The sequence below is a fragment of the Equus quagga genome, chromosome 2 (assembly GCF_021613505.1).
Source record: "Equus quagga isolate Etosha38 chromosome 2, UCLA_HA_Equagga_1.0, whole genome shotgun sequence".
Classification (NCBI taxonomy): domain Eukaryota; kingdom Metazoa; phylum Chordata; class Mammalia; order Perissodactyla; family Equidae; genus Equus; species Equus quagga.
In genome coordinates, this window is record NC_060268.1 from 103,910,637 (window position 1) to 103,938,314 (window position 27,678).

The window sequence follows — 27,678 nt, forward strand, 5'->3', positions numbered from 1 at the left end:
ATCAATAACGAAGCAAACTAAGGACAGAGGTGTCCCTGTTGGATTTGGCGCCTGAAAGTCATTGGTGACCTTTCCAAGGCCGGTGGACAGGTGGAGGCAGCAGCCAGCTGAAGGGGGTTGAAAGGAGAATGTGAGGGGAGGACATGGAGTCACAGTTTGCCTAAGGTGCTTTCCAGAAGTTTCCCTCTGAAAAGGAGTAGAGAAATGGGGTCCAAACTAGAGGGATTAGGGCTGAAGGGAGTGTTATTTTTAAGGTAAGAAATAGTACAGCATATTTGTTGGTGGAGGGAGGTGAGAGAAGAGAGAGAGATGGATGAAACTGGAAGAGAAGAGCTATCCTGAGAAGCAGTGTCCTTGAGAAGGTGAGAGGTGGGTTCCAGAGGCCAGGTGGATGGAGACCCTGCTTGTGACAGGAAAGAACACAACACAGGCATTCGTGGATCTGGTGATGGGAAGACAAGAGTGGGCACGTCTGATGGGGTCTATCTTCTCAGCAGAATACGAGGTCCGGTGAGGGAGGGGAAGGGAGTTGGGGGAGAGAGAAGAAGAGATGAAATCCTCATCTTTAAGATGAGAAAACCAGCTTCCTAGAAAAACGGTTGGACTGCCAGGTCAAATGAGTTCTAATTTGACATTTGACATTATTAATGTAAAGTGAAGCCAGTCGGCCTACGTGTGCGATTTCTCTCAAGCAACTCTCAGCCATCCTAATTATGTCCTGGTGGGTGTGGGGGCGCGGTCAGGTTTCAGATATGTCAAAGAAGTGACTGGAACAGTCTGAAAAGATATTGAGTATTTTCTGATCACAGTTGTCTTCGTCACTTCGGGCTGCTATAACAGAATTCATAGACTGGGTGTCTTATAAACAACAGAAATTTATTTTCTCACAGTTCTGGAGACTGGGAAATCCAAGGTCAGGGTGCCAGCATGGTTGGGTTGGGTGAGGGCCCTCTTCTGGATGGCAGGTGGCCGACTTCTCATTGTATCCTCACGTGGCAAGGAGCAGAGCAAGGAAGCAAGCTCTCTTGTGATTCTTATAAGGGCATTAATCCCATTTATGAGAGCTCCACCCTCCTGACCTCATCTAATCCTGATTATATCCCAAAGGACCAACCTCCAAATACCATCACATTGGGGAACAGTGTTTCAACATACTAATTATGGGAAGACACAAACATTCAGTCCAAAACAACAAGCAAGACTTCCCAAAGGCACGTTGAAAGAGGATGTCTGGGAAGAGAGGGAGAAGGGGTGGACTGTGTGAGATCAGGCATAGGGAATTAAGCTATGGAGGAACTGAGAATCTGGATGAGTAGAGGAGAACGCAGATGCTCATGGATGGCTGGGCAGACTGACTTTTGTGTAACTGAGGTCAACAGAGACACGAGCCTTGGTGGGATCCATTTTCTTAGCCTCTGAGACAGGTGTGTGCCACTGGGATCCCAGTGCCTCCATCCTGGTATGGGTGCCTGCAGGATGCTAGTTTCCCATGTTCTGGCACAGGAGGATGGCACGTCCATGCCTGCAGCCTCCAGCGATGCTGAGTGTAACTGGGTTCATGGGCAGATGGTGGCTTCCTGGTGATACAGCGACGTTTATGGGATGGTTATGAATGCAGAATCCAGTAAAGGAGAATGAGAAATAGCACTCAGAAATGTAGGAGGAAACCAGGAGAGGGTGGCTGTCTGAAAACGCAGAAGATTCAGGACGGAGCAGGGGGTCCCCAGTGAGAGGTCAAGTCACGCAAGTACAGAAGGGTGAACGCTGAGGGGGAAGCTACCACAGAGGCTGGGTATGTTTTTCTTCTGAGAACAGGGGAACAAAGGAGGGGGTGCCAGAGAGCAGAGGTTTTCCAGGCTGGGCCAGCCAAAGTGCAGCAGGAACAGTGAGGGGAAGGGGAAAGAGTCCTCAGGCTGTATTCATGAGGACACCGCTTTGTCTTAACCGTTCCAGATGATGGCGTTTCTGCTGAGGAAGAAGACGACTCTCCTGAACCACCGCATTTTCCAGCTGATCCTCTCCATCGCTGGCACTGCAGAACTGGGCTTCGGGTCGTCTGCTATCACCAACGTTGGCGTCTTCCAGCACATCCTCTGCAACTTTGAGGTAAACTGCAGGCTGGTCATCAGCCCTACAGGAGTGTGCGCGCGATGATAAAGAAAGGCTTCAGTCTTCTCGTGTGTGAAATGGAGACCATCGTCTCTCCCTAGCAGGCTGGTGTGGGGGTCAACCCAAAAGGGTTTTAAAGCTGGAGGGTAGCATATATATATATATATATGAGGGTTATATATATATGAGGGTTTAAAAAAACGTATCCCAATAATCCATTTGGATGGTGCTTTGCTGTTTACAAAGTCTTCTTGAAAGGGATGACTGAGGCTAAGTGACGAGTATTGCAGCTTCTTTGGGTGGGCGGATCCATCCATCCATGAAGCATACCAAGTGTCCCCTGGCCCAGGGTCGGGCACTGGCAGTGTCCTAGAGACACTGTGAGCACAAGGAGCCAGCCTCTCTACACAGCCGCCTGGGCCCGGACATGACAAGGTTGACACTGCAATGTGCTGGGTGCCAGTGACGCAGGTGCAGGGCTTCTGAGAGAGTGGGAGCGAGAGAGCAGGCAGAGTAGATTTACGGATCAGGGACTCTGGGGCTGAGTCTGGCAGAAAGCAGTCAGTGGGAGAACGTTCCAGGTGGACGGTATGCTATTTGCATGCATGTAGGGATGACAGCAATCATGGGATTTGCGAGCAAGCGGCTGGGAGGGCACCTGCAGGAGCGTTTGCTGCAGGTAGAGGGGAGGCTGGAGGGGGCGACGGAGAAGCCAGGCTGAAAATGCTCAGCTGCAGGACATGCCCTTTAGCCAATACATGCTGAGGTCCCTGGAAGTATTTTAAAACTGTTTTTTTTTAATTAAAAAATAATATATGCTCATCACAGATTATTTTAAATTACAGAAAAGTGAGGGGGAAAAAAAAAGTGAGACCCGGACATCTGTTGTCAACCTTGAATGCAATCCCTTTTTGTACTTTCTATGCATAATATACATATTTTATCATAGTCATCATCATAGTGTAGGTATTATTTTGACTCCTGCCTTTTCTCACATAACATAAGCATTTAAAAATTTTTATCACGGACTCTTACAAGCATTGCTCTGAGGTCAGAATAATAATCTGTGTTGTAGGGAGTTCCTGGTTTCTTCGTCATTCTCCTATTGTCAGATTCTCAGATTATTTCTCTGTGTTGTTGTTATGAATGAATGCTATTATACACAGCATTTATGTGCATACGTTTCCCCTACTTTTGAAAATATTTCCATATAATGATTAAAGTTGAATTATTAGGATACAGGCTTTATAAACAATTTTTGGTTTGTTGACAAGTTTTGCTAAACTGCTGATAACTGAGAATGTCAACTAAAGAACGATATGTTAGAGTTTTATTTTAGGTCTACAACTCTGGTGGCAAGAGCCCCAGGCAAAGAGGTCGTGAGGTTGTTGCAGAAATCCCAGTAGACGATTTTGGAACCTCAACTGCAGCAAAGGCAGTGGGGTAAAGAAGAGGATCAATGAAGATTATAATCCAAATTAGAAGTGACATAGAATGAATGACAAGGAAAGCACTATCGACTCAGGTGTCATTTAGTGGCGGGGGTACGTTCTGAGAAACGTGTTAGGCGATTTTGTGGCTGTGCGAACATCGGAGCATGTGCTTACAGAAACTTAGACGGTATAGCCTACTACACACCTGGGCTATATGGTACCAATCTTATGGGACCACCATCATACAGGTGGTTCATCATTGACTGAAACGCTCTTATGCGGTGCCTGACCGTACATCAACACTTGGAGGGGGAGCTGCTGAAAGCTGGACTTAAAGGACAATTTATAGTCATCAATGTGTATATTAAAAAAAGAGAACATTTTTAATTAACGAAAGGAGCCTCCAGATCAAGAAGTTAGAAGGGCCAAAAAAACCTAAACCCCCCCGAAAATCCTACAGAACCCCCAAAACAGACAAACAAAACAAAATTCAGAGAAAGAAAGAAAGAAAAACAAAGACGAGAACATAAATTAATTAAATAGGAAAGAAAAAAACATAGAAAGGATCAACAAGGCCAATAACCGGTTCTCACAAAACAGACAAACCTGTGGAGACTGGTCAAGAAAAAAGACAGGAGGCACAACGTGCTTAAATTAGGAGGGAAGACGGGGGATACGCAGGGAGGGACCAGCAACTCAAAAGGCAACAAGAAAACAGGGTCAGCAAGTTCGTGCCGGGAAATGTGAACACTTAGCTCCTTTGAGCAAAATCTCCAAGAAAATTTGTTTCCAAAGGTCATTCAAAAAGAAATAAAGCACTCAAACAGTCCTATAACTATCAAATAAATTGAATCCTGGGTTTAAAATCTTACAAACAAGGAAACAACATCCACAAGGGAAGTCCAGGCTCTGGGCGTCTGTAGGGAAGTTCCACCAGCTGAGAAATGGGCCATCCAGCCTTAAAAACTCTTCCAGGACCTGAAAAGGGGGCACTCTCAGCTGATTTTATGAGCTAATCTTGATACCAGAACCCAAAAATGACATTATGGGAAGTGAAAAAGTACAGGCCAATCTTATTGATAAATAAAGCTACAAAAATCCTAAATAAAATAGGAGCTAATTGAAACCAGGCCAGGATGATCACCCTGGACCCAGATCTGAAGATGGGTGAAAGGATTGTGGGGGAAGCCAGTGAGGCCTGGAGGATGGGCTGCCTGTGCACCATGGGAAAGGAGATGGGCATAAGTAGACGGACTACCTTGCTGAACGAGACAGGGTGTCTTGGCTGCACAGCCGCCCCTTCTGAAGTGCTGTGGCCATGCTCAGGCAGCTTGGCTCAAAGGCAGCCTTGCCACCAGCCTGGCCCAGGACTTACCCAGGCAGGACCCCACTGTACCCCAACTGCCTGCTCCTGGAATGACCATGGGCACCAGCCCACGCCCTTCAGAGTAAAGTACCCTTTAGGGGAGCTGGTGCTTTTAAAGCTGGGGTTAAGAAAACAAGCGACCGATAAAAACCAGAAGCTAAAAGACAAAGTAAAACAAAATGAAATAAAGTAAAATGTAAAGATTAAGAGGACAGGATTTCAAACAGAAGAAAAGTTTCCCAAATGTCCGTCCACATCAAGTCAAGTAAGAGCAGGGGTGTGTGCCTGGTATTTGGAGGTCACTGACAGGCCTGGTGACAAGTAAATAGTGGGATCAGAAGTGAGGCCTAGAGTGGAGAGGGCTGGTGGACAGTCAGTGGGCTTTTGAAGAAGAAAAGAAGAGAAGAAAATAGAGGGGAGGGAGTTTCAGGACTTAAGACAGGAGATGAGTTTGATTGTAGATTGAAGAGGAGAAAGAAGTGAAAAAGGGGTGGTTAAAATGGGCCAGTGGGAGAATCACCTCTTGATGGGACAAGTCCTTGAAGGGGAGGAGGGGTTTAGAGACAAGAGAGTCAGTTAAGGAACAGGGCCAGGATTCTTGATGGCTGGGGTGAAGGAGGAGAGTGACAGGAGGATGGAAGCGGGAGAGGGACAGGAGGATGAGAAGCAGAGGGGGAGACAGGAAGTTGTGAAACAGGCGCAAGGGGTGGGGGAGACGGGAAGTTGAGGGCATTCAAGTCTTAGGCTTTGGTTTCTTGAAAAAGGGACAGGCCAGCTCACTGAGAGTGAGAGAAGGGGTGGAATTTGGCACATCATCCGTGTGATATTCAAACAAATTTAATCCAGACTTCTTAACTCAGTCCTTAGCACGGGGTTTATGTGACACAGGGTAACAGCCAAAAGCTTCAATTATTCACGTTTCCCCAAATTCAGATATTTGGTGTTCCGTAAAGTAATGTTTAAGAGAGCTAGGCCACCTCAGATGTGCTGTGGGGACTTCTCACTGTTCCAAGCTCTGGAAAGGAGGTGGGGGTATGCTTCTGTGGGAGGGTAAGAGGTGCTGGAACATGCTAGATTGGGAGGCGCATGTTTTAATTTCTCAGTTCTTCCAGCTCTCAGCATTGAGTCTGGCACATCATTTATTCAATGACAGGCTTCATGCAGGAATGTTCCAAATGTGCAGGGTTCTTGGGGTCCTACAGACACGTACCTTGGGCGCCATGCCTGGCTACTGCTGCCTTCATGGGCCTCCTGGTAAACTTGTGTCCACAGGGGTTCTTTGACTTTCCCTCTTAAGTAAGAGATGGAAGCCATGGCCACCTGCTTGGTTAAAGTGAGGTTGATTCTTGACCTTATGGGTCACCACCTGCAAAATGCCTGTGAGGGAACACAGTGTGGAGGCAAGAGGGTGGGCTCCATGGTCACTGGAGCCAGTCTACCAATTAAAACCCACGGGGCCCCAGGCCAGTCACTCAGTCTCTCTCAGCCTCACACTCCTTATCTACTACACACAGATAAAGATATCATTTTACGACTTTGATGGCACTTCTTGCCTCCAGCAAATAGTATCATTTCCAAGTGTGAACTCTTCTTGCTGCTAAATGAAGGCACTCTTATAATTGTGGGCCTGAACCTTCTGGATTCTGGGCCTTAGGAAATGTCAGTATTTAGAGATCAGAAATAGTAGAGCTCTCTAAAGGGGAGCAGAAACAAGACCATCAACTGGGGCCATCAACTTTGCCCCAGAAGGATGGTTAGCAGCTGCCTTTTGTTTACTGTGAATGAAAACAGCCCAAGTGATAAACTCCACTCTCAGAATCACAGTGTATTTCACATCTGTGTGTCCCTCATGTTCCTGTTTTATGAATAGGGAATGTGGCTGTGCTGCAGGTTTTATGGATAAAGGAACCTAAGAAAGTGTTGCATGCAGAAGTTGGGTGTGTAGTCGATATGGCATAAAACCTGAAAGGCGAGACCCAGCTTCTGATTCCAGGCCTACCACTTGCTGATGGCGCGTGGGACCTGTCACTCAATGGATCTGTCTCAGTCTCTATTTTCTCATCTCTAAAGTGGGAACACTAGTATTTGCCTTGTGGGATCCAGTGAGGAGGAGATGCGTTTGATGGGTGAACACGTGGGCTGTGGGGCCCAGGGACGGGCACACATAGGGGATGGTTAGTACTCCCACCAGTCCTTGGTTGGACTCTGACCCAAATGAAGTGCTATGCTGCAGAAGAGATGGGAAGGAGGAGAATGGTGTCTGAGCTTTCCCCCGAGAGGGATCCTCTACGTTCTAGGTGTCGGGGGAGCTGGTCTGATTCCAGAGCTGCTAAATTGTGTTAGTGATTCCAAGCCAAAGGAGACCACGTCCAGCACCCTCTCTGCTCACACTGCCTGGAATGCTTCTCCAACACACGTCTTGGTTTCACCCTGTGTCTGTTGTCTTCCAGCTCTGGATGAATACTGCGGACAACCTGGAGCTCTCCCTCTTTTCCCATCTCGTGGAAATCCTTCGATCACCAAGGTAGGCTGGGCTCTGGCAGCCTGGGGGTTAGAACCAAAGAGCCCATGCCAAGAACAGGGACTGAGAAGGCAGAAGGGTCAGTGGCTTAGCACCCATGGCCTTCTCCCACTCCCAGAGCACAGGGTCCCCAGGTGGCAGCAAGTCTGTCTCAGTTCGTTTGTGCAGCTATAACAAAATATCATAGACTGGATGGCTTATCAACAACTGAAATTTATTTTCTACAGTTCTGGAGGCTAGAAGGCTAAGAACAAGGCTATGACACATTGGGTGTCTGGTGAGGGCCCCCTTCCTGGCTTATAGATGGCTGTCATCTTGCTAGAGCCAGAAGGGGCGAGGGAGGTCTCTGGAGTGTCTTTTATACTCACACTAATCCCACTCAGGAGGGCTCCACCCTCATGACCTAAGCACCTTCCAAAGGCCCCACCTCCAAATGCTTCCACACTGAGGGTTAGCTTTCAACAGATGAGCTTTGGGGACACAGACATTCAGTCTACAGCAATGCCTCCCCAGCGGCTCACATACGGGGGCAGGTCTATTTCTGCTGGTTTTGGGGGCCTCTGGAGGAGCTCTGGCAGCTGGAACCTTCTCAGGGGCTCAGTAAGGTGGCCAATGAGGGAAAATATTTCTCTGTCCCATTTGCCTCCCCACCACTCTCCCTCTAAGTGACTCCTCTAGTCACTTTTTGAATTAATCAGGGATCTTTTGGTGGCAAGTGGCAGAAATCAACTCAAGCCGACTTAAGGAAGGAAGAAAGGGAGGAAACAAGGAAGAGAGGAGGAGGGAGGGAGAAAGGAAGGTGGAGAAGGAGGGAATTTATTGGCTGGTACAACTGCAGGGAGCAGATCTTCACCTGCGGCTGGTGGCGCTCACGCTGCTTTATCTGAAGTCCGTCACCCATCTTGTCTCTGTTCTCTTCATGCTGGCTTCATTTCGGGCAGGCCTCCCATGGCGTCAAGGTGGCTCCTCGGAGCATCTCCTCCACTCAGCACAGTCATCAAGGGTAAAGGGCTCCTTTTTACTCCATAGTCCTAGCAATAGGATGGAGTCTTGGTGGGGGCCATCTTGGGTCACGTGGCCAGGCCCAGAGCATGACTTCACGTCTGGAGTGGGTGGAGGGGAGTTAGGAAAAGGTAGACCCCCAAAGAAAACCAGGGGCAGTGATCAGAATAAGCGAGACTGGATGCTTCTATGCAAGGAAGCTGATGTACAAGGCACCTGCCACGCATCAGGATATTCACAGCCACGCCCACCTGTCTCCTCTTGGGTTGGCTGTTCTGGCGATCATTAGCACCTTGCGTGGTTTGACTGTGTTTGCAAACATCTTTTCATTCAGCCACTCATTATTGAACATCTATTACAAACCCACTCCATTTCACACCCAGTTCTTAGGACTGAAATTTCAGAGAACAGGGCAGAGTCCTGTGCAGAAGAAATACAGAAAAACAGGCTGCGTGTGCAGTGATAAGAAAGAGCACAAAGATGAGGGAGATTATAGGTGGGTGAACTGCATCCTCTCTGCTGAGCCGATGAGCCAGATGGACGCAGCTCACGCACATACCTGGGCTGGTTCTGTCACTTGTGTATCGGGGATGTTGGGCGTGGCAGAATTTAGCATACTAATACTGAAAAGACAGTTCAAGAAGGAGCAATCCGCCCCAATTCACCCTCCTCCACCTTTTTTTTTTCTTTCCCACTTTCCATTTTCTTCCTGTACCTGTTGTTTCCTGAGAGATGGACATTTACCCTGGGAGCTGCTTTGTTTGGGGGAGTAGAATTTACTGGAAATTGGATTTGTGATTATTCTAAGGAAGGGGATGTGGATGCCTGAATTCTCCCTCGTTCCCCTTTGCCTCTCTGTGGCGTGTTCATCCACTTTGTGGTTTGGGGAGGGCAGGAAGAGTGCACACCCAGACAGGCTCTCCCTGGGCCCGCGCCCCAGCTGTTGGGAAGCACTCCGCGGTCGCGCGCCAGTTGGCTGTCTTTGTTCTGAGTTTTCTGAGATCTGCATTAGTTTTCCCTGAATTGAAAAGTCAGTAATTAGGGGTTGTCTTTGAAGGCAGCTTCCGTGGGGTGGAAGGGTACGGGAGGCTCATCCCGGAGCGACTGGGGCACTTGGCAGACCCATACTCGATGGGTGTCTGACAGCATTTTGACAAGTTGCCAAGATGGCATTGGAGTCAGAGGGCCACAGAGCAAGCCCAGCCTTGGGAACCTTTTCAGCAGAAACACAGCAAATTTGGTTCATTCCAGTAAAAGCTTTTACTGCCTCTCTCCTGGGCTCACCAGGGAAGGACCCAGGAATGCTGAAGTCGCTCACCAGGCAAAGCTTATACCCAAGCTCGTCTTCCTCTTCAATGAGCCAGGCCTCACTCCCTCCAAGATCCCCACCATCATTGCCATCCTGGGCTGTCAGCTGAGGGGCCACTTCAGCATCCAAGACTTGCTCAGGTACTGTGACAAGCTTCCCGGGGGAAGGGCAGAGCACTGGGACCATTTTCTGAGGGAAGAGAGGCCCCAGGTCTCTCCTGACCACACTCAACACAGCATCACCACCTTTCAATGCAGTGGCAGGTTCTACTTCCTTGGGACCTTCTAGGGGTTTCTGTTCAGGGCTGAGAGTTCAGGAAATGGGTGGGTCTGCTAGCTCCCCCCTCAGGGCTATATGTTCACTGCTCCCTGGAGCTTGGACACACTTACTGTGCCAAGAATTCAAGAATTTCCACAAGCACACCATCCCCACTGGCGGATGACCCAACGTGTCTGCCTTTTGTAGACTTCCCAAAGGACGTTCTAGCTGGTATGACATTTGGCCTTTTCCGTCCTCATCACTATCCTTTCTATGGATCTGGAAGAGCTCTAATGAGTCCTGACAGATTTTAGAAGTCTGCCAGTTTTGCGTTGATCATAGAATAACACGATTCCCCTCAAATCCTGACATGAAGCCACATTTGGGTGGATCTGTGTAGGATGCCTCTCTGTGTGTTCGTCAGACATGGGTTGAGCCCATGGTTGAGTGTATCCTTCTCTCTCTGAATTAAGAATCGGGCTGTTTGTTGTATACACCCTCAAGCCTTCGTCGGTGAGCGAGAAGCACATCTGTGTGGACGGAGCCCCGGACCCCTCTGTGCCTGGTGAGAAGACCATCCGCAGACTCCAATTTGAAGGCAGCGAGGTGGCCCTTACAGCGCCCCCGAGAGTCGCACCTTGTGGGGCCATTTTGCAGAGGGAAGGGCTGAGGAGGCAAAGAAGGGGAAGGCACCCCCCGCCGAGCAGTCGTTCCACAGTAGTGGCTTGTGAGGTCACAGTTTTATGATTAAGGCTGCAAATCAAGTCAAATTGTGTATTCTTCCTACACAAACCAGAACGGCTTCCAAGGAGGGCCTCCAGGAGAAAACTCAGTTTCCTGTAGACCACCAGGTGGGAGCCATCGTGCTCCAGCCCCTGCCTACCTCCCTGGTTGAATCTCCCCCACCCTTGCTCCCCCTTTGAGCCCCAACTTCAACACTCGGAAACACTTGCAGGTCCTAATGTGTGGTGGTCTGCCCCCAGTCCATTCTTTGCACATGCTGTTCCCTCTGTAGAAATGCCTCTCTTGCCGCACCCCTCTCCCTACCTCACCCATCTAGACTAGCCATTCCCAGTGCCACCAAGCCAGGCTACGTCACCTCTTCTGTGCTACTCTCCCCCTTGGGCTTACTTTCACACACAGGTTTGTGATTTGTTTCTTTGAGTCTCTCTCTCCCCAGCCAAGTGTAGAACAGTGGCCGCATCACATTTCGCATTCCGCCTGCTAGGGCAGGTGTGAAGGGAGCAATTCCCAACCACTTTGTCCTGGGCCCTCCATTTCTGCGCTCTCCAAGTCCGGCCCCTCGAGCTACAGGCGGCCATTTAAATTTAAATTCCAGTTATTTAAAATTTTAAATGCAATTAAAAATTCAACTCCTCAGCCACATTCCAAGTGCTCGATAACCACATGAGGCTAGCGGGTGCCGCACTGGACAGGGCAGATAAAAATCATTCTTCTCATCACAGAGGATTCTCTTGGACAGCATTACTCAAAGTAGATAAATGACATCAAGCCTGAGAAGTGGGAGTTACTATTCCCATTTTGCAGATGAGGAAACAGAGGCTCAGAGAGATTAGGACCTCTATAAGAGATGGGGTCAGGATCCAAATAGAGGGCAACATGACTCGAATTAGCCAAGCTGCCTCATGAGTCCTATTTCTGTAGCTTGTGTGCTCTGAGTTGGTTATAAGATAACTGGCCAACCAAAGGAATGAATGAACGGACAAGGAGCCAATGTGAGTTATTAGTCAACCCGTTTTCTTATATGGACTCCATTCTGAAACTTTTATCTAACTGAGCATCTTCTGTTAAGACAGTGCTAATAAATATCCTGCAGGGCTATCAAGTAAAGCTTCTTATTCCGCTGGATCTATATACCTCTTGCTACAATTCAAGTTCTATTTTTAGTGCAACATAGACGCGCCAAAGGCCTAGCCTGGGGGCAAATTGAGAGCCAGAGTCGAGACTGAGGACCATAGTCTTCACCACTCTGCTCCCAGTGCCCCAGTGCATGATACCCAGTGTGCAGTCGGTGCTCAAGAAATGTTGCAGCTTATGATAATTGAAAAAAATTCTTCTATTGGAAGATAAATTTGACTTTATCATCTTTAGGATTCGGGGAAAGGAATGGGGAACATCGAAAACATCTCTAGTTAAAGCGAACTTTAGGAACATTTCCTGAAATTCTTTTCAAGCGTTGCTTGAAAAGTTGAAGTCTAGAATTGGAATGCCAAAATTTTGAGTCCCATTCCTGCCCCAGTTCCTGGGTGAACTAAGCATTTGGTGAATGCAATTGCTTACTGGGGCAAATATGGTGTCTCTTTCCATCCGTTTTCTCTCAAATCTGAATTTTCTTTTTTGTAGCTGGAAGCCAAACATCTGGAAAGACAATCTGGCTCAGAAACCAGTTGCTGGAGATGCTGCTCAGTGTAATATCTTCCTCCCAGCTTCATCTGTCCTCTGAGTAAGTAACTCCAGAAAGAGCGATTTGGCACAAGGTCGCCTCATACAGAGTGAGGTATTAAAACCTTTTCTTAATGAAAAGTTTAGCATCTCCGAGTCGGTGTTCTGCAGTGTGTTTCCTGCACTAGTCAGAAAGAAAATTATGTTCTCTCCACCCAATAAAGCAGACCTTGCCCTAAGATATTCTGATGCAAATGTTTAATGGCCATGAGTAACTCGAAACAGATTTGGTATAATTGCAATAAACTCCTTTTGTCACCATTGCTATAGTGTAATTGTTATTGTTCTGGCAGTTGTGACAATTACTGATTTTGATGTCCTGGACTTGGCAGACAATAGAATGGAGAAGTGGTTACCCTAAATAACATCTATCAAGGAAAAGGCTTGCCAAATTCTTCTGCTATTTACTGTTAGTTATTTAGTTATTTCTCCAAGTTGGAAAAAGAAGACTCTGCCTTCAATTAACTTTCAAAACAATGTGGAATCGTAAATTCCATTAGCTCTCTCCGGGTCTGCCTGCTTCACCTCCAACCCTGAAGGTGTTCATTCATTCAACTATTAGTTGAGCCCCTACTGTGTGCCAGACACTGTTTCTCGCTCTGAGGATGCGGTGCTGAGCAGGCGGTCCAGATCCTTGCTCTTGCTGAGTTGACGTTTCAGCGTGTACGTGTGTTTGGGGAGGGAGAAATCGAGATGGGGAGTCACCCTTCGGTAAAGCAGCCTTGCAAGTAGTGTTTAAAAATTTACCAGCCTACAAGTTTTTACATTCCTAGAATCAAAGCATGAGAGAACTGGAAGATGCCTTGGAGATGAGCTAGTCTAACCCCTTCCTTTTCCATCTTTTTGAAATGGAAGGCAGTGTAGTACTTAAGCACCTGGGCTCTGACGTCTAGACCTCCTGGATTCAGATTCCAGCTCTGCTTCCAGGGACCTCAGGGACGTTACTTAAGCCCTTTATGACTGTCTTCTACTCATATATATGAGGATAAAAACAGCACCTGCCATAGATGGAAATTAATATATAGATAGCCCTGAGCATGGTGCCTGAGACACTATAAATACTCCATGAGCTAAATGCTATCATCATCATCATCACTATCACCATCACCACCAGCACCATCATCACCATCAGCCTCATTACCGTCATCATCACCATCAAGGAAAATGACCAGAGGACATCAAGAGCTCTGCCAAAATCATCCAGTTAGAACACATCAGAGGCAGGGCTGGAAGAGAGGACAGTCTCTTGACTCCTAGTCCAGTGCTCATTTCACTGGACACCAGCCACTCCCTCACTGGGGTTAGTCTGGCATCCTGTGCTGAGAACACTGCCCCATACAGATGCATCCTTCTCTGGCTCCCAAGAGGCTGGGTCCTTTGCTGAACCATTGCCTCTGATTGGCTGCCAACCTCCCTGCCCTCCAGTTCTGCATTGTCTACCAAGTCTGTCTCCTCCAGACTCATCATTTTAAAATTCCGTTTTGAAAATGACACTTAAATCACGTATTTCTTTTTTTTTTTTTTTGCCTAAACTGATAAAGATGCGTAAACATCGGACTATTCCATTTAGATTAGTTTTGACAAGTGTGTTTAAAAAGGGAGGTAAATCACTGTTATGTGTTTTCTATGACTATATTGATGTAATTAGCTGGGTGACTAGACAGACACTGTGTAAGGATGAATATTAGTGGAGGACTATCCAGGAGGCTGCACATTTTGCATCTATTGACACAGTTTCCAGTTGCTTTGAAAAGCTTTGACCAACTTGTACTTCAGCCGTTAGACACAAATTCATCCATTTCGCAGCAATTTCACCAGCGTTTTATTTTATCATTCTTTTAAAATATAACATGTGCTTCCCTAAGTAATATCCAGATGGTAACCTTAACTTGCCTCTCCTAGGTGACTAGCGAGGCCAGCCATTATTCATATTTTCTGGACCTGTCATTTGCTCATGGACTGGGAGATAATTTGTTGCATGTATTGACTCCCCAGGACGAAGGAAGAGATGTTCCTGACCCTGGGGCCGGACTGGTTCCTGCTACTTGTACAGGGCCACCTGCACCCCAGCACCACGGTGCTGGGGTTGAAGCTGTTGCTGCACTTTCTGTCAAGTTCCTCCCTCCGCGGGCGATTTAAAGATGGCCTGTCTGTAGGCTCCTGGGTGGAACGCAGCTCTGAGGGCGTGGACATCGTGATGGGTGAGTCTCCAGAAGGAAGGGCGCCACCTCATCATGGGCAATGAGTGAGGCTCCGCCAGGCTCCTCCCCGCCCGCGACCTTCACAGCTCCTTGCTGTAGGATCCCCTTGACCCCTGACCCTGATCAGCCCCATCGCCCCCTGACTTCCTTTTCCTGAAAAGCCTCCTTGGCTCGTTTCCCTTTCCTGGATGTTTCCCCTAATTCAGAACATCGGCACACCTCTCCTGGCTGGTGGGGATTCGTCCTTTAGCTCTCAGTTCAAATGCCACCTCCCCGAGGAGAGGACGGTCCTGCCTGAATCAGGGCACCTCTGCTATTCTCTCTTCGCCCCTATTATTTTCCTTTACAGTGCTTATTGCAATTCACAAGCATCTATTTGATATTTACTTGCTTAATGTCCCTCCCACGACATGGTATGTTCTTCCTGAGGGCCAGGGATTGTGAATATTTTGTTGAAACACTGTGTCCTTGTTGCCTTGTTGCCTCTAAGGTGGTAGACGCTAAATCAGTAACTGGTTTCGAATGGATGAACGGGCACGTCAGGAATAGGAATTAGCACTGAGCACTTTCTGGTGCTCATGTGCGTATGACACACATTTCTATCCTGCATTTCTATGGGATGGGTGCATGGCAGGGAATTCCCCCATGTACTCAATCCCCACCTTGACCAGAAGTAACAGCAGTCGTTCTCTGTCGGGTTTTGTGCCTCTTCCACCTGATCAATAGACAACCTCAAGAGCCAGCCTGCCCTGCCTGACCAGAGCCCCTGCCTGCTCCCTGGGTTCCGGGTCTTGAACGACTTTCTGGCCCACCATGTGCATATTCCGGAAGTCTACCTCATCGTGGCCACCTTCTTCCTACAGACGCCACTTACAGAGCTGAGGGATGGGCCCAAGGTAGGTTCACGGGGCGCCCTCAGGAGGGAGTGATACACTGGGTTTTCTGCTTCCATACGACCCAGGGAGTTCCCTAAGACCCTCCACCTCTTCCTCCCTCCACCTCCTACTCCTATGGTGTCCTGACCCACTTCTTTCCCTAGCAGTCCCATACCCCTTGGCTAGCTCCTCACATATGCTTGGCTCCCTTGGCCTCTGTATGCCATCGTCCCTCCCAGCAGGTCTCTGTTTTCGTCAGTCCCACTTTTAAATGTTTTTCCTTCTGGCCACAGCTGGAGAAGTCATATGATGGTGGGGTGGTGGGACGAGGCGAGTTGCTGCCACCACAGACTTGGAGCCTCGGTTTGTGCCTTCAGAAAAGACATGTCCCTTCACCTTAGTAATGCCCGCTGTTCCCTACATTCTAATATAGACCTTACAAGCTCTTGAGTCTTCTGGCCCCCAGCTGCCCTGTGCTCAGATGACTTACCTCATAGCGGGAGTGGAGGCTGCCCACGAGGGGACATTGGTGCTGTACCCGGCTCTCCACCACGTGTTTGTGCCATAACCCCCTTCACGACCTTCTCTCATTGTCACTGGCAAAGGGGAGCTTCTCAAGGCTGATCTGGATTTCTTCTACTCCTTTCCTGAGTGACTCACCCTATTGTATCCCTTCTTTCTTTTGTATTTTCAGCATCTCCTTTTCTATTGACCCTTTCCATGTAGACCACTGTCTGTTAAGCGATGGCCCCCCTAAAACCAGAAGCTACCCCCTTGACTCACACTCTTGACCAACTGCTGTCCTGTTTATCACTCTCTGTCTTTCCTTGGCCAAGTTTCTCCAAAGAAGAGTACACTCCTTGCACACACCTTCTCACCATCCCCTCACTCACTCACTTGCATTGCATCCGAGTCTTCATTGGCTCCCATTGCTGCAGGATCAGGTTCAGACTCCACTGCTGGCATCAAGCCCCTTCTCAATGGGGCCCCTGGCTTGTGTCTCCCACCCAGCTTCTTCCCTCGCCCACTCTTGGCGCTGCAGTCCCCCTCAGTCACCTCCCCAGTGAGACCAGCTGCTTTGCGCTTGCATATCCTGTGCCTTTAATGAGTCCTTTCTCCCACCATCACCTGCCTGGTGAGGTGTCCTCCCCAGTATTCAGCTCAGATGTCACCTCCTGCTGAGATCCCCTAGACAGTGGATACCATTCCCCGCTTTGTGCCTCAACCTACCCTTGCCGTATGTGGCACAGACACGTTTGCCTCTCTTGTTAGACACCGAGCACCTCAAGAACGGACCCCACCTCCTCCTCATCTTCCCAGGCCCCTGACAAAGAGCAGACTCTGAAATCGTTTCTTGGTCTTGAGTTGAGTTAAACTGAATTGAGATGGGTGGGGAGGCATGGCTTTGCAAATAGAAGGCTAAAATGCTCACCGCTCTTCCCCATCCTTATATTTGACCTATCTAAATCTTGATGTTATTGTAGATCACACTTCAAAACACAGTCCTTAATATGCGTGCTAAGTTCAGCAACACCCTGTATTTTTATTTTGCTGAGACGTATCGCAGAAAACATATGTCTGCTGAGTGTCAGGACCCGTGATAGATGTGTTACATATTTTATTTCACTTGATATTTCTAACAATCCCGTGGGGTAGATAATGTAATTTCCATCTCACTGAGAAGGAAACTGAAATACCAAGAAGCTGAAAAGCCTGCATAAGCGCAGCCTTTGAAGAGGCACACTCGGGTCACCCTGCTGGTCAAGCGCGCGCTCTCTTTGCCATGCTCTGCACTTTCCCCAAAGCCTTTGCCTTCATCACGTGTCTTCTTCCATCTTATTTACAAAAATTCATTAAAGTTGATTGGGACATTGAGTATTTGTGATGTCAGACCAAAAGGCCTAAACTTGAGGCAAGCTGCTAGTGGGTCTTTAGCACCTCCTCGGAGCTGTGCATTTCCTTTGTGCACCATCGAGGGGACTGAAATTCACCACGTGGGCCAGCCTCCGGGTCTGCTCCTGTGCTGTTTCCTACTGGGGCGCCTGGGAAATGCGATGTTCTGGCTGGAAAGCTGGTCCCCTGGCTGTGGAGCCGCCGGTCTCCTTACAGCCCCTGCTTGTCTTTCAGGAAAGCCTGGATGCCATGCTCCAGTGGCTTCTGCAGAGGCACCACAGGGAAGACGTTGTCCGGGCCGGGCTGTGCACTGAGGGTGCCCTGCTGCTCTTGGAAATGCTGAAAGCCACCATGAGCCAGGTGAGCCCCCCTCCCCCCATGCCGTGAGGAGGTTCCCAGGGGACGACAACGGTGGAAGGTCACCTTGACTTTGCCCAGCAGCTTCCCAGTCATACCGGTCATTGCAAGTGTTACTCCCAATGCTTGACAGAAGAGGTGGAATGGGTTCCTCATGATAACTTGGGTGCACAGTGGGAAACCCAGCCCAAATGTCCCCAATGAGGTTCATGCGCTCTTGCCGAAGACATCCATTTTCCATTTGTTTAAACATTTGACTTTCTTCACTGGGAAGTTTAATGCCTTCAGTAAAAGGAAACACTTTTTTTGAACAACTGGTTTAGGTGGGGAACTTCAGGGACCCACATTTGGGGACCTGTGAGGTAGAGACCTGTCTTAGAGAAGACAGACGTTCACCAACTACATACATGACATGGGCAGCCTTAATCCAGGCCTTCGAGGCCCACCAGAGGTGGGTGGAGAGGTTATTCAGACGTGGAGGCAGGTGTGAGGGGTGAAGGCCAAGGGGCCTGTGGACAGGAGTAATTTGAGCCAGATCAACAAGAACACGCATGAGAGGCTGAAAAATTCCAACTTCCGTCTGTAGGCAAGGGCAACCAGAGGCTTGAGTGTGTGTGTGTTGGGGGGGTCTTTATTGCTTTTATAAAATGATGCATGATTGCCTGTAAAACGTAAACAAAAGGAAAAAGTAGAAAGCAAAAATCACCTGAAATATATCCATCCAGAGATAAGCACTGTGAACCTTAGTGGAATATCCTTCCAGATGCTTCTCTGAGATTATACCACATCCTTATGGAGGACTAGACCACTTAAGTTCCTTTTGCCTTTTTTTCCACAACATGTTGTGGACATATTTGCATATCACTAAAAATACGTGGGAAACATCCATATTTGTAAATGGAAATCCATGTTGCTTCTCGGAGTGTTTTTTGTTATAGAAAGCCTGTAATGCACTTTCTTGAGGACGGAGACATCTTTTGTTTCCAGTTCGGTGTCCTCCTTAGTGTCAAGTCTGGGATGTGGGATTGGGGGTCAAAGTGCACTGCACGCATTTTCTGTGGATGCGTTTCTCAGGAAGGTTGCCTTAGACATTAAGCAGATGCACTTCTCCATCTACCGAGCATCCGCCATCTTGTATAGAAGTCCTCACAGCCGCAACAACACGGCCAAACTGGTGATTTGCTAGTGAGTCCTTTTGCATTTATCACTACTGAGGTTGATGTCATTTTTTACATGCTTATTAACCATTTCTATTTGTTTTACTGTGAATGGCCTGTTTGAATCTTTTGCCAACTTTGTGTGTGTGTGTGTGATTATGCTAAGAAAGTACAGATTACACCTGCTCTTTTCTAAAGCAAGAATGTATTTAATTTCTATTAAATACTCTTTTAGTATATAATGAGACGATCATATGCCTTTATACTTTTTTCTTTTAACCGCCTATTGAATTATGTCAATTTTCTCATGTTCTTGCAAAGATCTCAGTCACTGTTCTTATTCTTTTAGCATATTTTCTTATTCTGTTTGTCATATTTTATGATTTTATGATTTTGCCTGAATATTTATAAGTGATATTAGGCTGTAGTTGCGTCTTTGTTGGGTTTTGATATCAGTATTTTGCTAGCTTTATTTAAAAAAGCCTGCTCGTCTTTCTTTGTATTCAAGATGTTAGGTCCATAATTCTTATATTATTTAAATTGTTCCAATGAAATTTCTTTGGCCTGAATTTTTTCCATTATTGCCTATTTAGGCTTTTAAATGTCTCTTTGATCTAGTTTAGGCAATTGATATTTTTAAAAATCTTCCCATTTAGTTTGCATAAATGGTCTCTTTTAATTCACTTAATTTTCTGTGTGATTATTTCCCTCCTTTTGTTCTTAATTTGTAAGTTCATGTTCTCTCTTGACCCCACCCCTCCCACTACTTGAGGAGCTGAAGATGTGTATTTATTTAAACAACCAACTTTGGGTATATTTCTCATTCTCCTGGTATTTTTTTCTGGCTAATTCTAAGATTTTGATATTTGGCATCTTCAATTTTTTCTTGTTTTCCAGAGTTTCTGTGATTGCAATTTTAAAGACCTTTTTGGCTTGTGTTTTTCAGCGTCCATGTGGTTGAACTTTTTGTTTTTTCATTGTTATCTGTTTCCAGTTCTGTTTTATCCAGTCAGAACGCTTGACCTGTACACTTTCCATCTTTGCGAAACTTATTCATGATTCCATTGTAGGCCTATTGTGCAATTAATTTTGGGGTGCTGAAAAAATGTCTATTTTCTGTTGCGGTATCAGGAGTTTGTTAGCTTTCTAATCAATTGATGTTATTTTAAAAAAGCAAACAGAAGGAATAACATGAAAGCATTTAAAATAAAGAAAATACATAGTGTGCTGAGAGAAGTCAAAACATAAGTCTGAACATGTACATTATAATATTAAACACCAAATGGTTAACTGGTAGATTACAGATATGACTCTTAGACTGAGTCAGAAAACAAGACACAATCTTCTGGGATCTAACACAAGAAAAGTCATTCAAAGACATTGTTTTGGTTCCATGAAAGGATCTGTCATGAAAGCATCATTTACCGAATACAACAGACCAGCATCAAAATATAAAAGGCCCAAACTGGGAGAATAGAGAAAAAGGCCAGAAACTTAATTGTGGTGCATTACTCTAACACATCTTTCTCAGCTAATTTTATTTTGTTTGTTTTATTTTTTGCTTGGAACTGTGCTTTGTCTGATACTGTCCCCTTGCCCGGTGGTCACCATAGCTGAGTTCGCCCGTTCTTGAGCTTGGTATAAATGGAATCACACAGTCTATATTCTGTGGCATCGGGCTTCTTTCACTCATCGTTGCTTGTGGGTTTCACTCCCATTGTTGTGTATATCAGTAGCTCATTCTTTTTTATTGTTGAGTAATAGTTTATTGTGATAATCACTATTTATTTATCCCTTATGGCTCGCTTCCATCTGGAAATATTACGAATAAAGCCACTATGTGTGTATCTTTTGGTGGACATACATACTTGTTTCTGTTGGAAATCTACCCAGGAGTGAAATTGTGGGTCACAAGCTACACACAGGACTTGCTTTAATAGATATTGCCGAGTACACTGCGAAGTGGAAGTGCCGGTTTATGCTCACCAACTCTTCTTTTGGAAGGGTTCTAGCTGCTCCACGTCCTGGCCAGTGTTTGGCACTGTCAGTCTTTTAGGCGTTAGCGGTTCTGCTGTGTGCAACTATCCTCTGGAACAGACAGTATTATGTCCATTGTGCAAATGTAGACACTGGAGGTTAACTCACTTGGGCAAGGTCACAGAGAGAGGGCCTGGTGGAGGCCTGTGTGTGTGGCATTAACGTGACCCTCTAGGTCACCGCCGTGCCTAAGAGCCTGCAGGGGCTCCTGGTGCTCAGTGCGTCAAATCCGAACTCCTCTTCCAAAAGGTGCGAGCTCTCTGTGTCTGAGCTTTCCTCCCTGCTTCTTCTGCGTTCACCCCGTGCTAGTCACTGTGAAAATAAGCCTGAAGCACTAAGAGGTCTCATTTTAATCCTCGTGACAACCTTATGAAACAGGTCATGGTACGATCCTGGGTTTATGGAGTTGGGACTTGAGGTGACGGGGGATCCAAGCAACACAGTCAGTAGGTGGCACAGGCAAGGTTTGAACCAGGCAGAAAAAAAACCAGAAAAATCTCGCAGAACTCTGCCCTGAGGTCCTCGCCCGTGAATCTCATATGGTGCTGTAAGAACCTGCTGGAGAAACCAGAAGCAGGTGACTTCAGAAGCAGCTTCTCCCTGCCTGCCTGCTCAGCCCTGTCCGGAGCCTCCTGGGGCGCTGCGAATGAGATTTTGACCTGCTCTCTGATTGCCCCGTGCATATTACCTTTCTTGCTACAGTTAGCTTTATCTTTTCTAGTACGAGGCTCTGTTCCAGGCACTAGTTATGTACCTGGTAAACAGGATGTCCTAACTCATGCCCATGGGCCAGGACTCGAGGCAGGCAGGTGGGGAAATGAGAAAGCCATGGATGGGAGGGGCTGGGGCTGAGTAACTGGCCAGAGGAACACCTGACGTCCACCTGTAACATCCGCAGGGGTGTGGCTGTGCACGGACGAAGCCTGATGTTAAGGCTGGTCAATTTTCAAGTTCCAGACTGTTTATTCAGGACAGAGCAGGACGTCAGGCAGCAGCTGGAGCCTGTCTCCAGACAGAGTGACTGGGTGCGGCTGGTCCGGAGAGCCAGGCTTCAGTGGGACACTAGTGTGCAGCCGGGGTGGAGGTTCAGCCATGTGGCCAGGGCCAGGTTAGGGGGCAAACAGGTCCCCAGGTCTCCTCAGGGCACTGGGTGTCAGCCTAGTGCAACATGATTCCTTCCAGAGCCCTGGCTGGTGGGTAGGGGCTTCCAGCCCTGCCAGCCTCAGACAGGCTTTGTCCAGGTGTCAGCCAGGGCAGAGGCCACAGCTGGGAGCATTAGCACTGGGCTGAGGAAGGCTGGACTTGACCCTGATTGGCAAGTTCCTTGAGCACAGAGGCTGTGTCTAATCCCTAGGTGATGGTATGGGGAAGAGCCAGACTTTGCAGCCGGATTGTCTGGGTTCAATTTCTGGCTCTGCCCTTTACCTGCTGGGTGACCTTTGGTAAGCTACTTAACTTCTCTGTGCCTCTGTCTTCCCATCTGTAACATAGGGGTAAACATAGAACCCACCTCAGAGGGTTTGTGAGATGAGAAGAGGAATATGTGTGAAGCCCTTCGAACAACGCCTGCGTGCATTAAACCCTTCCCCAAAGGATGACCAGTGTCGAGGGCTAATGCATTGTCTTAGGTGTCTTGCAATAAGATGTCTTGTTGAGAGTCTCAGAAATGAGGTCTTCCCCCCAGATTTCAAACCCTCTGGCTCCTTTGCAGCCCAGTCGTGCTCCCTTGCACCGCCTCTCATGAAATGTGCCCTCAGCCCGTGACAGGTCCTGGAGACGACGCCTGGGAGCGGACGTTCCCGGCCAGCGTGCTACAGTTCCTGGGCCTCGTGCACAGCACCTACCCCCAGGACCCAGCCTGGCGGGCCCCGGAGTTCCTCCAGACCTTGGCCGCAGTCACCTTCCCCCTGGGAAGCCACAAGGTAGGACATGCCACCGCCCTGCCTCCGTGAGAGCAGGGGTGAGCGTCATGTTGTCCTCCTCCAAGGACGAAGGGCAAACTTCCTCCCCACTCCCCAAGATTAAAATACGTTTTAAGGCAATTTGGCTGAAACATTGAGTAAACAACGTGAGTAATTTTTCCTTTTCTTGGCTTAGGTGCAGCTTGAGGTCGTTTTCAGCTCTGAGATTTCAATCATTTTTTGAGTTGTTAGGCATCTCAGGAATGAGAAATTTGATGGTAGATCTAGTCCAATTCTATGTGGAATATCCACGCACTGATCACGGGAAACAGCAAATTCCATGCCAGGAAGCCTGTGGCCGGTGCAGCCCGCACGGGAGGCTGGGCCTGGAAGACGGTCCTGTCTTTTGTCTCAGGGCCTCATCCTGGTCTCAAGGTCATAATCTGGGACTCCTCTTCATCAGAGGGTTCACCCAGGCGCGGCTTAGAGCCAGCCGAGCCGAGGCTGTGAGGGCGGGGGACCGCCGGGTCTTGAGGACAAGGTGTGAGAGTGGGGGTGGGGAGGGGGCCGTGGGAAGAGCTGTGAGTGAGTTTGAGATGGAGAACCAGCGGGTCAAGGGGACTCAGTGGGCTGGGAGCATCTGGCAGCTGAGAGGAGGCGGTGAGGGCCGTGTGAAGGGCAGGTATAGGAGGGCAGAAAGGGCAGGGCGGAAGTCCGCTTGTCGCCCCAGCCTAGTGGAGTAGGAAGCTGAGGCCAGGCAGGGAGAACGAGAGGGTGACATCTGTTGCAAGTCGAGAGCTGCAGCTAAAGGAGCGTGTCAGAAAGGCACACGACGGTGAGGCGAGGCTTAGAGGCTGTTTGCTCCATCATTGTGTGCTAAACAACCAAATAAACGAGCGAACGTGCCTTTCAGCTCATCTTTTCTAGAAGTGTGTTCATGGTGGTGGCCTCCATGTATGGACACCCACAACGGCCCTGCGCCTGCCACTTCCCGTAACCTGCAGGCCCCCGGGGCAGGTGGCGGCGGGCAGACAAGGCAGAAGTGCGATTCGGAGAGGGAAGGGCGGCTGACCTGGTCCCCGGGTTGGGGCACGGTGAGGCCTGTCTCACAGGATGGTTGAGAGAATGCAACGCACCAGTTTCCGTGATTCCTGAGTGACAGACCCGAGATTTGAACCTCACTCTCTCACCCCAAAGCCCGTGTCCTTTTCATCACAGTCAGTTTAAGATAAAATTGAACGGCCAAATGAAATTTAAGAGTAATTAGCTTTGGTAAAAAGACTAAATACAAAGAGTAGAAGATTTGCCAAAAGAGAAAATGGCTCGATGGGTTAAACAACTAAAGTAACATACTAGGACAGTAAGATGAAAAGAAAAAGACATAGCAAAGAGCAGAGGCAAGCAGTGCGGGCAGCGCTGGAGGGGTCAGGGCTGGGACCCCACACGGAGGCCAGGCGCCCCCCGGCCAGGCAGGGGGGAAGGACAATCCTATAGGCTGCCCCTCAGCATCCCTCCGAGTGGGCTTTCTGGAGGGGACCAGGGCCCTGAGGTCCGTGGCCTGACATTCTCAGCCCAGATCGCCACCTCAGCCCCTGCAGCTGGGGACCAGCCTCGCCATCTGCTGAACTGGGGTTCCGGCCGGCTGCCCGCCAGCAGCTGCAGAGCACACTCTGACCCAGGGCTCCTCCTCCCCATGCTCAAAGCTCCCGCCTGGGGGAGAGGCTGGGCCAAAGTCACCTCCCCAGCTGATGAGCTGCGGGTGGGCCAGGCCCTCTCTTGGGGCTCCTGGCTCCCGTTCCAAAGCCCTTATCGCCACACCTGCTTGCCTCCTCCTGGCTGCCAGTCAGCTCAGCTCCAAAAGGCCTTTGCTCCCAGAAAATGTGATAGACTGTGTTCACACCGAAGGCTGGTGGCCAAAAGCCTTCTATTTGCTGTGAATTTATATGGCATCTTTCCAGCCAAGGCCGCATGGAGCTAATTAATGCAGTCACCACCTCCCTAGGTGCCATTAAATTCATTTTATGGCTTAATTAAGAACGGCTGCATTAATTTTATGAATGAGCAAAGGGAGGCGCCGACAGATGAATGCACATGAACAGTTTGCAGGCCTGGAGTCCGGAGGCCCCGGCCGCGTGTCCTTGGGCGTGTCATTCGGCCTCCCAGCATCTCCCTCTCCTCCTGGACGTCTCTGGGCTAATGACCCCGGTCTCATTTGTCCCCCAGTGTTTTTATCAATATGAAAACAGGAAGTGAGGGCCAAGGCTGCAAGGACATGGCTGCCCGGGTTCTCTGAAGTCTTGCTTGTCCCCTTTCACCTGAGGGTCCTGTCTTCTAACATCAGCAGAGTGGGGCAGGCAGAAAGGCAAGGGCAACACCAGCAGGTGGGTACCGGCTTTCTTGACCTTATCCCAGGGCCAGTTATTGCCACGTGCACTCTTCTCTCCGTGGGTCCTCATACACGTTTGTGAGATCCTTCTGTCATCGCCATCTGACTGGGGGGAGCTGGTCTCCAAGGAGGGAGGTGACTTGCCCAGGCCACATCCTGGGCCTCATCGCTGAGCACCGCAGGCCTGTCTGCTCTGTGCTCAACATCTGCCCACACCTCTGAGGTTTGCAGACCACAGCAGCCCGCTTTATGAGCCATGGGACTCTGGGCAAGTCGCCCACCTCCTGGGAGCCTCAGTTTCCTTCCATGTTAATGCGTGTGATGAGAATCCCGCCCGTGCACACCTCAAAGGTGGACCCAAAAGAGCGCTGCGGCTGAAAGAGCAGGGAAGGCCACTCACGCTGGGGCTCTCTTGTCTTTGAGGGGGCCGTGCCTGAGTCTTCCCAGGACGACAGTGGTCCCGGGGCTGCAGCCGAAGGCGACAGTGCTGCCGAGGGTCTACAGGCTCCTGCCGAGTCTCATCCCACCCGGAAGCAGCTGAGGGAGTTCACGCAGCGACTCTTGAGGGAGCTTTTGCTAGCGGCTCCCAGCCCCAAGCAGTGGCTGCCGCTAGAGGTGCTCCTGGAGGTGGGTTGGAAAGGAAGTCGTTGGGCCTTGTGCTGTGGGAGCAGCCCGGGAGGGCGCGGGCACCACGAGGGTGGGCTGTGCCCAGGGAGACCCGAAGCCTGCAGATGCCAGCTGGCCGGTGGTGGAGAAGGTCTCCCAGCTGTCCGGTGTTGGAGAAGGTCTCCCGAGACTGCAGCGAGGTGGTGGGAGGGAGGCCTGGGGACCGCAGGCCCTGGCAGAGCCGAAACTCTCCAAGCAGCAGAGAACAGATGAGCAAGGGCAGGTCTTAGCCAGGTCTCTGAAGAAGAGCCTGAGGCACAGATTTTGTGGAAGTGATTTCTTGGGGGCAGTGCTCTCGGGAGAAGCAGAGAAGGGATGGCGAGGAAGACAAGGGGGAAGCCAGCCAGGAAATGGTCTCAGCCATAGCCTGGCCCTAAGGGGGCACTGGTGCGCTATCTGCATCCCAGAGTCAGCCCCACCTTGGGGCACCTGCCAGGAGGTCATTCACCAGGGGCCCCCCTACTTGCCTCCTCGCCCTGGGAAGTAGGCATTCCTCCCTGAGTGAGGCAGCTTGGGCAGCAGAGGGCAGTGCCCTGGACAAGGGGCAACTGTGGGTAGTTGGCAGCCCACACCCCCAGCATCTGTGGTGTTAGCACACGGGCCAGAAAGGGGACCCAATGGGCACTGGGTGGACAAGACGGCCGTGCGGCTGCCGTCTTAGGCATGGGTGTGCTTCCAGGCTTCTCCGGACAACGCCACCAGCCAGCAGAAGCGAGACTTCCAGACTGAGGTCCTGCTTTCCACCATGGAAATATTTCACGTGATGAGCGGAGGCAACACGCAGGCGTGCAGAGGTGAGTCGGGGGGGCTTGCTCCTTGTTGTTTATGACACGAAGCTGCTGATGGCAGAGCAGGAAACCCAGCACGCCCACTAGCCACTGCCCCCAGCCCCCTAGAGGAGTGTTAGGGCTGGGATTAGGAGCGGAGAGAAGCAGCCTTCCATCTGCACGTCTGTTCCTCCGAGTCCATGACACAAGCTCACTGACCCCAGGGAAGGCATGCTGCTGCTTTCCATGACGCCTCTGTCATCCTCGGGCCATTCGGAGACAGAAGGGACCTCTGCCCCCTGAGCTCAGATCAGTTCTCCTCCAGCTTTAGTCGAATTGAGTCCTCTTCCCATGGGGGAAGTCAAGACGCCAGCTGGAATTTCACGTTCTTCTGCTCGGCGTCTCATTTTTTGTCCCTGTACCTGGGCACAGCAGATGTTCCTTAAACAGATGACCTTGGAGGACGATGCTGCGGTTGCCCCTAAGAATTCAGACTGCAGCTTCCTTCAGAACCTCTAGTTCCAGGGCATCTGTACTTCCCAACAAGATTAGACAAAGTCCTTTCTGTGGTTTCTGAGCCACAGAATCCTCAGTGACGTCACTCGTCTTCTGGATTCCTCCTTGCCCCTCAATGCGGAAACCCTGACTTGTGGTCCTTCTCGTGGAGTGTCTGAAGTGTGGGAGACAGTAGAGCAGTGAAAAGCGTGAGCTCGGTGGTCCCACGTCCAATCTTGGCTCTGTCACTGGACAGCGGTGTGACTCTGGCAGGTGCCTGAGCTGTGAGTGAGGACGACAACCGTGGCTAACTTGGAGGGTTGTTGTAAGGCTTAGCTGAGGTCATCGCATCCCCGTCTGAGCACAGTGGCTCAGTGTGCACAGCAGACGATCGATATCACAGCTTTATCCTCTGCCCCATGTGGCAGCCATCCTAGGGTCACCACGACAGCCTTCCCATTTACCCTATGCCTTAAGTTCTC

The 27,678-nt window shown here is 49.3% G+C and overlaps 1 protein-coding gene across 6 annotated transcripts in view; it reads left to right on the forward strand.

Annotated features, from left to right (window-relative positions):
* The window catches only part of WDFY4 (WDFY family member 4), a 301,611-nt gene that overhangs the window by 115,891 nt on the left and 158,042 nt on the right, over nt 1-27,678 (forward strand). For all 6 annotated transcript variants that reach the window (XM_046655140.1, XM_046655145.1, XM_046655141.1 and 3 more), the window contains 11 exons: nt 1,954-2,106; nt 7,359-7,432; nt 9,719-9,880; nt 10,472-10,563; nt 12,363-12,462; nt 14,457-14,662; nt 15,389-15,558; nt 17,665-17,790; nt 22,739-22,903; nt 25,692-25,895; nt 26,614-26,728. In XM_046655140.1, the coding sequence (XP_046511096.1) occupies nt 1,954-2,106; nt 7,359-7,432; nt 9,719-9,880; nt 10,472-10,563; nt 12,363-12,462; nt 14,457-14,662; nt 15,389-15,558; nt 17,665-17,790; nt 22,739-22,903; nt 25,692-25,895; nt 26,614-26,728 (1,567 nt within the window). The remainder of the gene's footprint in view (nt 1-1,953; nt 2,107-7,358; nt 7,433-9,718; nt 9,881-10,471; nt 10,564-12,362; nt 12,463-14,456; nt 14,663-15,388; nt 15,559-17,664; nt 17,791-22,738; nt 22,904-25,691; nt 25,896-26,613; nt 26,729-27,678) is intronic.